The sequence below is a fragment of the Maniola jurtina genome, chromosome 9 (assembly GCF_905333055.1).
Source record: "Maniola jurtina chromosome 9, ilManJurt1.1, whole genome shotgun sequence".
In the NCBI taxonomy this organism is placed as follows: Eukaryota; Metazoa; Arthropoda; class Insecta; order Lepidoptera; family Nymphalidae; genus Maniola; species Maniola jurtina.
In genome coordinates this window covers 1,415,582-1,431,833 of record NC_060037.1, presented here as the reverse complement: position 1 = coordinate 1,431,833, position 16,252 = coordinate 1,415,582, and the positions used below count along the sequence as shown (strand labels likewise).

General features: G+C 35.5%; 3 protein-coding genes across 4 annotated transcripts in view; 1 reads left to right on the top strand and 2 right to left on the bottom strand.

Annotated features, from left to right (window-relative positions):
- Positions 1–16,252, bottom strand: part of LOC123868012 (netrin-B-like) — a 167,653-nt gene that overhangs the window by 61,739 nt on the left and 89,662 nt on the right. The window lies entirely within an intron of this gene.
- Positions 7,504–9,287, top strand: LOC123868014. Its single transcript, XM_045910345.1, has 2 exons — positions 7,504–7,792; positions 8,125–9,287. The coding sequence occupies exons 1-2, from the start codon at positions 7,609–7,611 to the stop codon at positions 9,285–9,287; spliced, it is 1,347 nt and encodes a 448-aa protein (XP_045766301.1). The 5' UTR covers positions 7,504–7,608.
- LOC123868013 lies at positions 9,327–11,675 on the bottom strand. Its single transcript, XM_045910344.1, has 4 exons — positions 11,438–11,675; positions 11,113–11,274; positions 10,876–10,973; positions 9,327–10,480 (listed from the first exon to the last, which is right to left on the bottom strand). Exons 1-4 carry the CDS (start codon positions 11,527–11,529, stop codon positions 9,327–9,329), a joined length of 1,506 nt encoding a protein of 501 aa, XP_045766300.1. The 5' UTR covers positions 11,530–11,675.

Genomic DNA, 16,252 nt, shown 5'->3' with positions numbered 1-16,252 from the left:
TTGGAACTCTTTGATTTTCCGGGATAAAAAGTAGCCTATGTCCTTCCCCGGGAAGTATCCTAAGTCTGTACCAAGTTTCATTAAAATCGGTTCAGCGGTTGGGCCGTGAAAACGTAGCAGACAGACACTTTCGCATTTATAATATTAAGTATGGATAGTAATAAATTGATAAAATCTTTCAATTATAGAACTATCTTTGCCAAATAGTTCTAGTATTTAAATTCTGTCCAAGTAAAGACGTTATTTTACTTTTTTTTGACTATAGGGCCTATCTTCTTGGCTTTGGCTTTGGATCATTGACATATCCGTTAGTCTTCGCGTTTTGGACGACAAGATGAAGATTTCAGATATAATAACATCAATGCAAAAAAGGTGACGCGCGAGTCGTTCTTATAACGAGGCATTGCAACGAGTATTTGCTACTTGTTTAAATAATCGCAGCAAAACGTTAGAATATAGGTTGTTATGGCTATACCCACGTATTTAGTCCATGTAAGCCGATTGTTGTAATGGAAATCACTCGCGATAGTTTAAACGTTAAAGCAGCAAAACGTGTATAAAACAGTTCATACTAACATCCTAAAAATAGTTAGTAAATAATATTTAGATCTAGTTTCAAGTGTTTGAATTATATCATGTGGAAGTCTTACGAGACTTACATAGTTACATTAGTAACCCAGCTCTTTAAATAAGAATAATAAAAAAACCGGCCAAGTGCGAGTCAGACTCGCGCACCGAGGGTTCCGTACTCGGGTATTTTACCCGACATTTTGCCCGATAAATCAAAAACTATAATGCATAAAAATAAATAAAAATCTTTTTTTGAATGTACAGGTGAAACTCTTTCATATGATATTCTACCACTACCTACCTAACTATTCCACTTGGTATAGTTACCTTACTTTGAAAATTTAAACGCATTTTAAATTTTTTTGATGATGTAACCACAAATTCACGGTTTTTGGTTTTTTTCTTTTGCTTGTGCTATAAGACCTATCTACCTGCCAAATTTCATGATTCTAGGTCAACGGGAAGTACCCTATAGGTTTTCTTGACAGACACAACGGACGGACGGACGGACAAATAAACAGACAGACAACAAAGTGGACCTATTATAAGGGATCCGTTTTTCCTTTTGAGGTACGGAACCCTAAAAAAATCTAAACAATTGATATGAAGGTTCCTTTTTTGCCTTCTCGTAATCCCTTCATGTACAGCTCTCTACAATAACGCGCAGACCATGTTTCAATGACGTATTTAATGATGGTTTTTCTATCCCTCAACTTGTCTTGACCCATTTCCAGCTACAATGATATCAGACGTGTATCATCCATGATTGATTCTAATATTTGTTTTGTTTTTTCGAAGGCTTTTAGAGCAGCGGCTTCTTTTGTGTAGTCTGAAGATACATTTATGACTTATCCTACTTCCTACTAATATTATAAACGCGAAAGTTTTAAAATACATTTTCTAACTAACTACTATAATTTTCTTGTAAAAAACGTAAACACAGATTGCATGTGTGTTATGAGTTTCTTCGTATTAAAAATCATAAAATACATACAGACCCGAAAAAAAAACAAGGGTGATACAATTACAAACTCATTTATCATTTCCGAACGGTTAAACAAGATGGCTGTAATTACTATCATTACATTCACCGAAACTTTTTAGAGTTCCGTATCCGAAGGACCCGTTTACTAAGCCTCCACTGTTCGTCCGTCCATCCTTCCGACTGTCTGTCAACGCTGCAGTAGTGGCAGGGCTGTTTCCCTTGAACTGTAATAGGTACTTCGAGAGTTTAATCCATAATGTGTATTTCTCTGGCCGCTATAAAATCAATAATAAAAATTTCAGAATGACCGCCATGAAAATTAAAAGTTTTAGGTATTCTATGGTACGGAACCCTTTGTATGCGAGTCCGACTCGCACTTCTCTGAATTTTATTAAAGAGCGAAATTTGACCACGGGACAAGAAAATGTGGGAGGTTTTGTCGTAATTAGCCAACATCTAATGACAGTTTGGGTCATACTAGTTTTAATAATGCATACATTTTTAAAACTCACTCGCCATATTGCTCTTTGTGTCAAAATCATATCAAAAGTACGGTTTACCCTAAGATTAAGGCCTATAATCGTACTTTTGACATGACATTTGACACATAGACCAAATATGGCGGGTGAGTTCTCAAAATGTACGCACTATACTTTACATTCTTGGAAGAATATCTTACTGCAGTCATCATTTAAACCTTAAGGCGATCCTAAAGACACGTATGTTTGTATCTTGCCCTAATTACCATGCCCCTTTGGCGGTTCGTAAATTATTTCGAGGAATCATGCGCACTTCGCCTTAATGCTTCCACGTTGCATGCCAAAAAGACGAGTCCGTCTAAATATACCCATGCATTCATGCAAGTAAATAAATGCTTAATAATATACCCTATCAACTCATCGACGGTCCACTACTGAACTTGTAACAAAACGTTGAGGCTTAGACACTGGTAGTCGTCAAAAATTTCTATATGTGACGCAAGATAGCCTATTAAACACCTATTTTTCTTAAATTTCATGCCACTTAGTAGGTATTTTAGTTTAGTTACATTAAAAAAATAAAAATACTCTAGAAAGATTTTAGGTCAAAAATATAGATATTCAGACGCTAGTAACTTTTACCATACGCAATATATTATTTTCATCAAAATTAAAACGTACGAGCATAGTTCTCCATTATATCTAGAACATTTCTAAAAATAATAAAAATTAGACTACATTTACGGGGAGAAAATTTTATCGCTTTTTCTATGAAAATTTACAACTAGACGATTCTCTTAACGTTAACTTGAAATGAAAATTCAAAAAAAAAAAAATTACTCTTCTTAAATCTTTATACTCTATACTCTATGCCTAAATGCCTTATTTAATCATTTCCAAAGCATTTAATCAACAGTAAACTAATAAACCGAGTGACAAGGCGTGAGGTGGTGTGGCCATTAACGTGGTGGTTTAATTATATTTTTGTTCTGTTTTTAATCCTATCTAATGCGACCACATGTCTCGCGTATTAATTTGTCATGCTGTCATCGTTGTTATATTAAACGGCGTAATTCACAAGCACGAGCGATTTTGAAGTCACCCAAGCATCGTTATGAAATTAGTAATAACTTTAGCTGCTGTTATTTCCAGACTAAATCAACAGAACAGAACAGAACAGACAGCAAAATTACCTGATTCTCCTATTAGGTAATTTTGGCAACACTGTTAAGTTTCCTCATGTTTGTCTTTTTGTATACAGTAATAGTCACTAATAATATTATGAATTCGAAAGTGTGTTTGACTTTGGTTTGTCCTTCAATCACGCTTCAACGGATCGGTGTGATTTTTGGCATGGAAATAGTTCAAGACTCGGAGAGTGACATATGTTACACTTTATCTCAGAAGCATAGAATATCGATGATCTGCTAGGTGGTTTGCTAACTCAGTGTCTGACACCTAATGATAGCCACCGAGGTTGGTTAGTTCAACGTTGCTTCTTCACTGAGTGACATAAAAATATTTTTTCATAGAAAACCTTCAATGGATTAAAAAATAAGCTTGGTGGCTATCATCTAGTGTTAGACACTGAGTTAGCGAATCACTCCGCCGGTCACATCATAAAAGCTTATGACATGAACCATACGCTAAGGTCCCCCGGGCGTAGTCGTTACGTGTACTGACAGTCCTGCCTCAGAGACACCTGGTTCGTGAGTTATATGAAATCTAATTATGTGCATAAAACATGAGTTTATTGTGACTTTATTTATATCCTACGGGAAATTGTTACTGTACACTGCAATAGCTGTAAAATACTGCACCATATTCTTAAAAAACCGGTCAAGTGCGAGTCGGATACGCACACTAAGGGTTCCGTACCACATCATACAAATATACGTAACACTTTTATGTAGAGCACTGCAATTTAATAACGGACTGCGCCATCTATTATGTGATTAGTAAATTAAATTTTTCGTGAACACAGTTTAATTTTTTCGTGTGATATAACCACAAATTCTCAGTTTTCGGATTTTTCCCTTTACTTGTGCTATAAGACAATATATAAAAATAATATCTGCCAAATTTCATGATTCTAGGTCAACGGGAAGTACCCTATAGGTTTTATTGACAGAAACGACAGACGGACAGACAGTCATTTAGATTTTCGCGATCTAAAATTAAATTAAAAAAATTGGTTGTCTGTAAAGTCGGTTTACTGACGATAGTTGAACGTGACAACAAAGGCCTATTGTGCTTCTTTGTCGCTCGTTCCGCGCTCTCGCTTGCACTTCAAGCCTTACATGGAACGCCTCAGAGCGAGGTAACGCCGCATGAGTCATGTTTTTTCGTGCGTGCAGCCGGCTCTATCGAATTATAAGACGTTGTCACGTCAAAAAATATTATGATCTTTTGCAAGTGTCATTCTCATTTTATGATTTATAAGCTCAAAATCACTGAGCATTTTTAAAGACCTAAAAAAAACTGCCGAGTAAAAAATGTTTGAGTTTTTTTCAAGTCACGATCGGAGAGTACAAATTCAAGTGCACCCTTTTCACTTTGATCGCTTATTATCGGTGGCATATCGGAGGCCAATCGATATTGTGTATGACATTGTCAATATACAATCTGACAGCCAATAACGGTAATTTTTAGGGTTCCGTATCTTCACTGAACCCTTATAGAAACACTTCGTTGTCTGTCTGTCGTGTCTGTCAAGACCGGAGAATCAAGAGAATCAAAACGTATAGGTAGGGTTCTTCCCACTTACCTAGAATCATGTTTGACAGGTAGCACTGTCAGAAAGCACAAGTGAAGGGAATAGTCCAAAAATATGAATTTGTAGATATACATACGGAACCCTTCAACTTGCACTTGACCGATTTTTGCTGTACTTCATCATTTAGGTATATTTCTTAAATAAAGTGGTCGCAAATTCGGAGAAAAGAAACGGTCTTTGATTCGACTGTTTCTATACGAGTTCATAAAAATAAAGATCACCTATAAAATACTTTGGAAAAAATTGACAAACCAACAACCAACTACACTTTTGTATACTTTATAATTATATTGTTTCCACTTACCAGTAGCTAAGTTTAGACTGTTAAAAAATATATTTACTTATTGAAAAATTTTGGACTTTAATTTATACGGACTAAAGGCACTCGGCTCCGAAGCTAAAGGGATGCAGTATAAATCTCTGTCGGTTTCGATATAGGTACCTTAATGTATTTGTAAAAAAGTTTCGAAAAATGACATGTTAAAAACCTCCTCTATTTAATTATTATTAAAAAAAATAAAGTTCTAAATTCGAATACAAATAGCTCGCAGTCTGGGGACGATTTTCAAAATTAGAACCCGGCGAGCGTCGCGTACATTCTGTGTTTATGTTACACCGACGGTTTATTAGGTGCTAATGACACGCCGCACGCCGGCTGAACGAGCTAAAGGTCAACACACATTGCGATAAGATTTTAGAGACATTAATGGCACGTTGCGGTGATAGCCTAGTGGTTAAAACCTATTCGGAAGGTTGGGGGTTCGACCTCAGGCACCTCTAATCTTTCAAAGGTATAAATGGTTGCGGTTTTAGTCCAGTGGTAAGGTAAGTTAGCCTCTTATTCGGAGGGTCCAGAGTTCGGGTACGCCTTTCAAACTTTTCGGACTTATGCGCGTTTTAAGAAATTGAATATATGTAACTTGTTTTAACGGTAAAGGAAAACATGAGGAAACCTGCATGCTTGAGTTCTTCATACTGTACTTAAAAGAGTGTAGCGTCTGCCATTCTCATTCTCATTCTGAAAGGAGACCCGCTCATTAGTGAGCTGGTGAAGGATTGATCATGATGATAATGATGATTGTGATGATATTTTTTTTTATTCATGGATTTTATTATACTTAGAGAAAGCATAAAACTAATATATTATTAGACCAACACAATTTTGTGAGAGTTTTGAACACAAATTGTGAAACAAATTATCTGGAGAGTTCTAAAAAAAATCCCATGCACAAGGTGTGCGCTAACCTTAATTCAATCACGTTCTAAATTGAACTGTATCCAAGTTGATTCCTCGAGTGAGTATGATTTACTCATCCTTGAGTGAATTATAATTTTATTATTTTGTAAACGACCATTTTGCCTTGTTCGAGTTGCCGTTGCAACAATAAACCAAAAAGTATAGACACGACACGACGTTGGTACGACATCAACACGACGTCGGTACGACATGACGATACGTTTAGTAATATAGCGTATATTTATTTACAAAGTCAGTGGCATTGAGACGGCACAAGTTGGACCGACGACAGATTTAATGGACCACCAGAGAAAATAATTTCTTCCCGAGAGAAACTACACCAGACAACAGCGTCTTTACAGCATACGACACGACATCAACATGACGTCGCGTTTATACAATTATTTACGTAGCGTAGGTGTATTTAGAAACCCAGTACCAATATATCTTTGTTGATTACGACCATTACTTATTAAAGCTACATACTTTTAAAGCTAACAAGAAACAAAAGCTTATTAAAACAGTATATTAAAATTAAAATAAAGTTCTTGTCCCATATCGTTAAATGTAAAAACAGTGTATCGATAAAATCTGTTTTATTCGTAGCTTCAAAGTTCTCAGGCAAAAAGTTCCAAATTAAACGGTTTTTGTTTTGCTTCATTTTGTTGAATAAATGAGGAAGTGGCAGTGAATTTTGTAAAAAGGTAAGTAGGTACCCACGGTAAATTGGTTTTCTACAAATTACTTTTTTGTAAAAAAGTTTAAGTAAACAAACTTTGATGATCTCTCCAGTGTGCAGCGATGCGTTGAAAAGTCGTAGCAGATGTCAGAATGTTAAAATTACCTGAAACAAAAAAAAAGTTGTTAGAAAACGTAAATAATGAATATCATTTGGGAAATTTGAGTTTGAAGAGATAACTCGATTCTCATTCTTAGATATCTAGATTTTATTTGAAAAGAATTCGGCTTTCTAGCAACAAGTGTAAATTAAAAATTTATAACGAAGTGAAAGTTAACAGTAACTAGAAAAGAGCTGATATGACATTTCAAACGGCTGAACCGATTTTCTTGGATTATAGCTAAGAATACTCTCGATCAAGCCAAGCCACCTTTCAAACAAAAAAAAACTAAATTAAAATCGGTTCATTAGTATAGGAGCTACGATGCCACAGACAGATACACAGATACACACGTCAAACTTATAACACCCCTCTTTTTGGGTCGGCGGTTAAAAATGGCATCCATTTTTGGCAGACTCAAAATGGTTAGCGCCCAATGATTTTTGTCTCTATCATTAGTACGGAATTACGTAACAGAGAGAGCACTATACCAACTTTTCCGCATATAGAGTATAGAATACACCATTAGTAACACTTATAATAACACGTGACATCTCCATATTCAAACAAAAACCTTCACTAGGAAATGAGACAAATAAAATGGGGATGCTGACTGCCATTTTATCACGCCAGATGGCGCATCGTCGCCATGGCCATTGAAAACTGTCATATTCATACGTTTAATAACCTTTCACAAAGTAATTTTTTAATTTTCTCAAAATATGCCTCTTTGTGCTGTGCCAGGATGTACTAACTCCGGTGTCCATTTATTTCCGAAAGATCCAAAGTTAAAAAAACAGTGGGAGAAGGTTATACGTCGCAAAAATTTTGTGGCGACTTTGCATAGCAGGTTATGTCGGAATCATTTCCAAGAGTCTGATTATGTAGGAGAGTCAGCTTACACAGGTGAGTTAAAAAGTATCTAATTTCAGTCATTAGTGTAACAGAATCGCAGTTATCATTTGTACCAGTGTGTTCATGGAACTATAAATATTTTACTGTGTTTGAAAGCTGATTTCCAACACACATAATTTGGTTTGAATATTTCCCTAGTTTCTTTTAAAGAATAAACAAACCATGCATCACTAATGTATCACTATGTATCCTGTCACCCTTTATCCACCTATAGTTTTAGGCCTGGTCTAAAAAGCTCTTATTTTTTATCTTACTAGTTATGTTACAATACTAGTTTAGACAAATAATATTGCTGACTTGTTCAATTTATTTTTATTTTTCAGGATATCCTCAAATATGCAGGTATTTAAAAAAGGGGACCATACCAAGCATATTTCCTTGGTCCACCCATGTGTCAACAACGCCTACATCAAGAGCCCGTCGATATTTGGCAAGAAGCAGACGCCAAATTGACTTCGGTCAACCAACTGTGGATGAAAGTATTCCAGAACCCTCTACGAGTACTGAAATAGAAATATCTACAATAATAGAGTCCTCAACAGAAGACATTACTCCAAAAGCAATATCTGTTAGCACTCAGTGTGGTAGTACTTTAGGAATATTATCACTAGAAGCTATGAGAGGCAATAATAAAACTATTCATTTTTATACCGGTCTTGAAAACTATGACAAATTCATGCTGCTCTTAGACACATTAACTCCTATGTGCTATAATTTAAACTATTTGAGAAGTACAGTTATGAATGTTTGTGTTCGTGACCAAATGTTAATAACAATGATGAAACTTAGAAGGTATTTACCAGATTTTGAGTTGGCATTTTTGTTTGGTATTTCAGAAACTAATGTTGCAAACATTTTTATAACATGGATCAATTTTATGTATGAAATATGGAATTTAATTGATATTTGGCCCACTAAAGAATTAGTTGAATACTTTATGCCGGAGGCATTTAAAAGAGGTTTTCCGAGTACAAGAATTATTGTGGACACAACGGAAATACCCATTACAAAGCCTGGTAATCCTATAGCACAGCAAGTGACATTCAGCAATTATAAACACAAAAATACTGTGAAGGCTATGATTGGGGCAACACCTGGTGGTCTAATATCATATATCTCAGAATGTTATGGTGGTTCTGTCAGTGATAGACAGATCATAGAAAGATCTGAGCTGGTTAATCGTTGTGACAGTGGCGACTCTATTATGGCTGATAGAGGTTTCAATGTGCAGGATATATTTGCTACAAAAGACGTTACTATTAATATTCCAACATATTTGAAAGGAAAGACACAAATACCTGGTATTAGAATAGTCCAGGATCGAAAACTAGCAAGCAAACGAGTGCACATAGAACGTATTATTGGGCTAGCCAAAACTTACAAGATTTTAAAAAGTGAATTAAGCCCATACCACGTAGCCTTATCATCAAGAATTTTATTCATTTGTGCTTTTGTATGTAATTTTAGAGAAAATATTATGAAATAAAAGCTGTTTAATCTTATATAAATTTTTTATTAGACATTATTATTCTTTATATAGGAGTTTTTTAATCACAGCAGCTTTAAAGAAGTTGTGATAAAAATAATCAAGTTTTTCTAACATGTACTTAATGAATTCTTCATCATAATCAATGAATATGACTTCTAAACTTTTGAAGGTATAAACCAATAAGTTGCAAAATTTCCTTTTTGTGACATACAATTGCCCTTGTATTTGATAGTAATATATGTTGTTCTTTTTCAAAGAGAGTTTCCCATTTTCATATTGTAGATATGGCACATTTAGTGGACAAACTTCTTTGTTCCGCGAACTATATGGACATTTTACTTCTATTATTGTTTCTGATCCCAGTAAGCCATCAGGGGATGCTCCTAGGTAAGGACGTTCCTTACTCAAAAATAACCCACATTCTGTAATTTCAAGATTAAAAGTGTCCATATATTTTTTCATTGCAATTTTTTCATTTATATTACCATGTGCCATTGCTTTGGTTTTTATTGTAGTTTTATGTAAGATTTGACTGGAATATTTCAATAAACTTTCAGTTTTTAAATGGCACACAGTATGAAAAATGCTGGCTGTTATATGGGTTTTTCTGTAACTATGCCATTTTGGGTTATTGCTTTGTCCTCGAGTCTCCCTTTCTATTTCCAGAATCTTTTGTTCTGATACATTTTGCAATACCATAGATTCTAAAAAACAATCTATAGCACTTTTTTCCAAGTACTCATGGTCCAAACATATGCTTCGTTGGCTGGCTACAGGATATATCTGTTTTATAGGCATTGATGACTGTGGATAATTTAGAATCATGGACTGGAATCTGCATTGAAATGCCTTCTTGTCAAAATCAGGGTTTTGCTTCAAGTATGGCGAGAAGACAGTATTATTTATATCCCTTTTTGATGGGAATCTGGAAGCTCGTAATGGAGTAGCATAATATTTCCTTGATGGCTTATGGAATGTCTGTAGTTGTGACGTAGAAACTTCATGAAGTATTATTATTTTTTGCTGGACAATGTTTTCTGCTGCAAGAAGCACCACAGCAATGTGTTTACAGTGGGCTTCATTGCCTTCACCTGCTGCACATTCACAGTTTGCCTCTTCAGGCATTCCATCGTTATTTAATTTGATGTTAATCTCGTATTGAAGTTGTTTCATGGATGCCTTGCAATAACCTGGAAGTATAGGTATAATAAATTTTAATTATCAAATTAAGGCAAGTACACAAACAAAATCTAAAACCACACTGTCATACCACAATCAATAGTAGTTGCATATTATTTCAGTCATCGCCTTTTATTTTCTTATATCCTACTAATATTAAAAATGCAAAAGTATGTTTGTTTGTTGGTTTATTCATTTGTCCTTCAATCACGCCACAACAGAGCAATGGAATGTGATTTTTTGTATGGGTATAGTTAAGAACCTGAAGAGTGGCTACTTTTTATCCTGGAATATTGTGTGAGGAGTTTCAGTAGTACTTAATCAAAAAACTTATTCCACACAATTTCCAAGGCATCAGCTAGTTAAAATTAAATAGCTAGTCTAGTATAAGTGGAAATAAGCCTACCTTTTAGGTAAGTATCTTGGCCAGATGTTGCTGATCGTAAAACAAGAAGGTATCTCGATTCATACAATTTAACAGCATCGCAGATATTTTTATTGAATCTGAAATAAATACCAATGCATGAGGACTGAATGAGGCTTAGGGTATTACATGATAAATAAAGGAACAGTATTATTATATTAAATGTCTTTTGAAAGAATTATATTATATTATTTGTTATTATAAGCACTAGGTACCTACCTATCAAAGTAACTTTGAATATGATGTTTGGTAATCTTCGGCAATATGGTGGAGCTATTAACGTCTTTGTAAAGTTCTACAGCAGGTACGTCAATTGCTTGGCTTTGAGAAGCTTGCAGGGTTTGGTGACCAAAATTAAAATTTCGATCGTAGGCTTCTAACCTAAAAATTAAAAACATATATTATGTACTAAAGTAACGATCTCAGGACTATACTTAATTTTTTAACATGAATTATTTAAGAATAAAAACATTCAAATCCAAAAAAAAGGTGCTAATTATATAAAAGACCACTAAAAAAAATTAATAATATATATTAGGACTACCTTTCTACAAGTTCCGATTTCTTTCCAGTTATCCTCCCTCCTCGTTTTTTTAATTCGTCTTTCAATTCTTTGAGCTTCCAGGTAGAATACATATCAAGTATTGCGTTGATCGATAGGTTTTAACCACAAAAAACAGCAAAAAATCGATTTGCAAACTGATGTAAACAAAGCAATTACAAAATGACAGCGGCCATCGCGCTTCTAGCGCCCTCTGCGCTCAGCTTTGCGTCAGCATCTTCATTGAAATGGGGAATAAAAAAAATATGGGGCCGATTCGGCACACGGCGCGTGGACTGACACCTGTCAAAACAAAGAAGTTTACCGGTTTTTTGGGGCACAAGGTAGGGCATGTAGCGATAATGTGTCTCTCTCTTTAGTACACAATCTCTCTGTAATGCTCCTTGCGAAAAAATACCACATCATTATCATCATCATCAGCCTGTGGGCGTCCACTGTTGGACATAGGCCTCCCCTAACCAACCGTATTCCAACTGTCAGTGACCTTGGTTCTCCTGCGGATCTCCTCATTTCGGATCTTATCCCTCAGGGAAATTCCTAATTAGTAGTTAATAGTAGTAGTAGTAGTTCCTAATTAGTAGCTGGAGCGCTATATTGTCGTCTGCGTGTACCGACCCCCCTCAGGTGACTTTGTTCTGTTTGAGGACGTTATGGAAGAGGCCTTGAGGCGGATATGTAGGTCATCAAAAAAGATATTAGTTTGTGGAGACTTCAATATTGATATTTTGCTTCACACTTCTTTTACTGACAGATTACTCAATTTATTTAAAAGCTTTAATTTACAGAAAATTTTCAATGAACCAACACGGATAACTGCAAATTCAGCCACTTGTATAGATAACATTTTCTGTGACTGTAAGATTGTCGCAAAATCGATCATGACGAATCTAAGATCCGATCACTGTGGACAAATGATATCTGTTCCCAGTGATAATCAAGACATAACAAAGTTAATAAAGTATAGGCCAGTAACCACTAAAAAGGTAAAGCAGTTCAAACTAAAGGTTTTAACTGCTTTACCTAAACTTGACTTTACTCAGGGTGGTCCGGATGAACACTATAATGCTTTTTTTGATCTCATAAACTCTCAATTTAATTCTACCTTTAAAATTGTAGAAAAAAAACTGTTTAAAAATCTTAAATTTAGTGACTGGGCTACTGTTGGCATCTATAAAAGTAGAAATAAGTTGTTCGACTTGTATGCAGAAAAACAATATAACTACACTCCCACATTTGTTGAATATGTAAAAAATTATTCAAAATTATTCAAAAAGGTTTGCATACAAGCAAAGTCACTCTGCATAAAGCAAAAAATTATTAATTCTGATAATAAAATTAAAGCAGCTTGGGATATCATCACGGATGAAACTGGGAAACAAAAAGTGCATGACAATAAATTGGAGCTAAAAATTAATAACCGTATTATTGACTCCAATATTGAAATTGCAAATACATTTGAGAATTTTTTCCAGAACATTCCAGTCATCACTACTAGTTCCCTTAGCTCTTCACCAACAGAAGCCTATGATCTTCTCAGGGCCAATGTCACTGAATGCGGTGTGTTGTTTAGGTTTGAATACGTTACTCCATATGACATTGTTAAAGTGTTCAAATCTTTACAAAGCAAAAAAACCGGAGATCTGTGGGGAATATCAGTAAAAATAATTAACAATATTATTGATATTATTGCGCCATATCTAGCCTTAATTTTTAATGAGTCTGTGGATACAGGCGCTTTTCCAGATCTCATGAAATGTAGTAAATTGATACCTCTTTTTAAATCGGGTAGCAAAAGTGACCCAAACAATTACAGGCCAATTTCAATTTTGCCAACACTGAGCAAGATATTTGAGAAAATCATGCTCAACCAACTGCTTCAGCATTTCAATTTTAATAAGCTACTCCATTCTGAACAGTATGGCTTCACTAAAGGTCGATCAACAACCGACGCGGCCGCAATGCTGTTAAAGCATATATTCAATGCGTGGGAGGGGTCACAGAATGCCATTGGTATTTTCTGTGATTTATCCAAGGCATTTGATTGCGTTGAGCACGAGACTCTTTTAGTTAAATTGAGCCACTATGGAATCAAAGACACTGCGCTTGGTCTCATTGCGTCCTATCTTAGTGATCGTATTCAAACAGTGTGTGTGAATGATGTGAAGTCATCCGGATCAGCCTCACTGATGGGTGTTCCTCAAGGCTCTATTCTAGGTCCTTTCATGTTCTTAGTATACATAAACGATTTACCATATGTAGTCCAAAATATTTGCGATATCGTACTATTTGCTGACGATACGTCTTTGATTTTTAAAGTCGATAGAAATAAGGACAATTTTGACGATATAAATGGTGCCATATCTCAGGTAACTCACTGGTTTACTGTAAATAATCTACTTTTAAATGCAAAAAAAACTAAGTGTATTGAATTCGCACTGCCCAATACCAAGAACACAAGTAACATTAATTTAATGATAAATAATGATATTTTGAAAATAGAAGAGACTACTACATTTTTGGGGATAACCTTAGATGCGAAGCTTCAATGGGGCACCCATATATCAACTCTTGCTGGCAAACTAAGCTCTGCTGCTTACGCGGTTAGAAAGATTCGACAATTAACTGACGTGGAGACCGCAAAGATAGTATATTTTGCTTATTTTCATAGTATTATGTCTTATGGAATCTTAATATGGGGTAGAGCGGCAGATATTGGGAGAGTTTTTGTATTACAAAAAAGGGCAATACGCGCAATTTATAACTTAAAACCACGCGATTCACTTCGAGAAAAATTTAAGGAAATAGGTATCCTTACCGTAGCCTCTCAATATATTTACAACAACATAATTTTTGTAAGACAAAATATTCTTAGTTACAAGAAGGTTGGCGATCTACACAACAGGCTGACTAGACACCGTAACAGGCTTGCGACTCCTACGCTCCGTCTCAGGAAGGTCCAAAAGTCATTTGTGGGAATGGGTATAATCTTCTATAACAAAATTCCTCAGTCAATTTTGGACTTGCCTTTACACAGGTTCAAAAAATCTATTAAAAATATGCTCTTGAGAAAAGCATATTATACTATCGAAGATTATGTAAATGATAAAAAAGCGTGGATTTGAACTTCGATTCGCTCCAGCAATGCGCAGGACTTCAATTGCTTTTATACATGGCATAATATTGTATATCAAATCTTTGAAAAGAGCAACCGCCGAGTTTCTTGCTGGTTCTTCTCGGTAGGAAAGGCATTCCGAACCAGTGGTAGATGCTTTTGACGATTCGAAAGAACTTGTAAAGGTCTAATTGAATAAAAACATTTTGAATTTGAATTTGAATTTGAATTTGAGTTATTCCTTACTCTGTTATAATACTAGATTAATTAGATCTGTCAATTTGAGTTGGAGAAAGGCACAGTACAGCCAAAGACATTTAATCTAAATAACAAGTGCAAAAATTTTATAACACCCCCGACAAGTGAAGGTTACAGTAACTAGAAAAGAGCTGATAACTTTCAAACGGCTGAACCGATTTTCGTGGATTATAGCTAAGAACACTCTCGATTAAGCCACCTTTCAAACAAAAAAAAAACTAAAGTCTGATCGGTTCATTAGTTTAGGAGCTACGATGCCACAGACGGATACACAGATACACACGTCAAACTTATGACACCCCACTTTTTGAGTCGGGGGTTAATAAAAAGGAAAAGCTGACTGACTGATCTATCAACGTACAGCTCAGACTACTGGCGGATCGGGCTGAAATTCTGCATACAGATATAGGCTCCAAGAAATGTTAATATAGAACTACATTTACTGTTGTATACGTAATATATTTGGCAATTAATTAAATTATTTTTCACTTGTTAGCGTTTGCAGTTATTGAAGTCAGATTTTTTTTTGATTTTTTTATCACAAGGCAGTTTTTACTCTACTCAACTTCTATTTTAGACCACGTACGTCGTCGTGTGTCAATGTTAATATTAATAATGAGCGTGCGACGCTTGTCTGTCTGTGTGTGATTGTCACGAGCGCGGAAACCTCTATTAGTGTAGTGTTTAGTGTAGTGTTAGTATAGCGTTAGTGTCCCGTTAGCGATATGTTTTGCTATTTGCAGGGCTCATATAACAATAGAACCCTAAGTAACTACCGCAAATCTTAGCTTCGGATTTTTTTTAAATTCAGATACAAGTTGGCCGTTGACTGCAATCTCACCTAGTGATAAGTGATGTTGCAGTCTAAGATGGAAGTGGACTAACCTGGAAGGGGTAGGGCAGTTTTAATTAAACCCGTACTCCTTTGGTTTAACCAACGGCATCGTACGGCGGCGTACCGGAGCGCTAAATTGCTTGGCGGCTCGGCTTGGCGGGTGTACTTTTTTATAGTGTATCTTTTTTTAATAAAAATAACGAGCCAACGAGCAGGCGTGTCTCCTGATGTTAAGTAATTACCGCCGCCTATGAACATTTGCAGCACCAGAGGAAAAGCCAATGGTTGGCCTTTCAGGAATTTGTTAATCCGCCCCTCGAATAACCCGACGTTGAAATCTAGTGGGAACACCGCTGTAGGGAGTTGGTTCCACAGTTTGCAATTTGCTCATACTTTTTAACCCCCGACCCAAAAAGAGGGGTGTTATAAGTTTGACGTGTGTATCTGTATATCTGTGTATCTTTGTATCTGTATATCTGCTCATTTAGTTAGTCAAGTACAAACAAATTATTATACAATATATTTAGGTAGTTTTATGTAGTTTCAACTTTACTCTAAATAATTTAAAAAAAAATGATGTAATATTGCAATG

Coding starts and splice junctions, on each gene's coding strand:
- LOC123868014 (XM_045910345.1), top strand. CDS start 7,609: ATGCCTCTTTGTGCTGTGCCAGGATGTACTAACTCCGGTGTCCATTTA. Junction 7,793..8,124: donor AGGAGAGTCAGCTTACACAG/GTGAGTTAAAAA, acceptor TTTATTTTTCAG/GATATCCTCAAATATGCAGG.
- LOC123868013 (XM_045910344.1), bottom strand. CDS start 11,529: ATGTATTCTACCTGGAAGCTCAAAGAATTGAAAGACGAATTAAAAAAA. Junction 10,974..11,112: donor ATTCAAAGTTACTTTGATAG/GTAGGTACCTAG, acceptor TATTTATTTCAG/ATTCAATAAAAATATCTGCG. Junction 10,481..10,875: donor CCAAGATACTTACCTAAAAG/GTAGGCTTATTT, acceptor CTATACTTCCAG/GTTATTGCAAGGCATCCATG.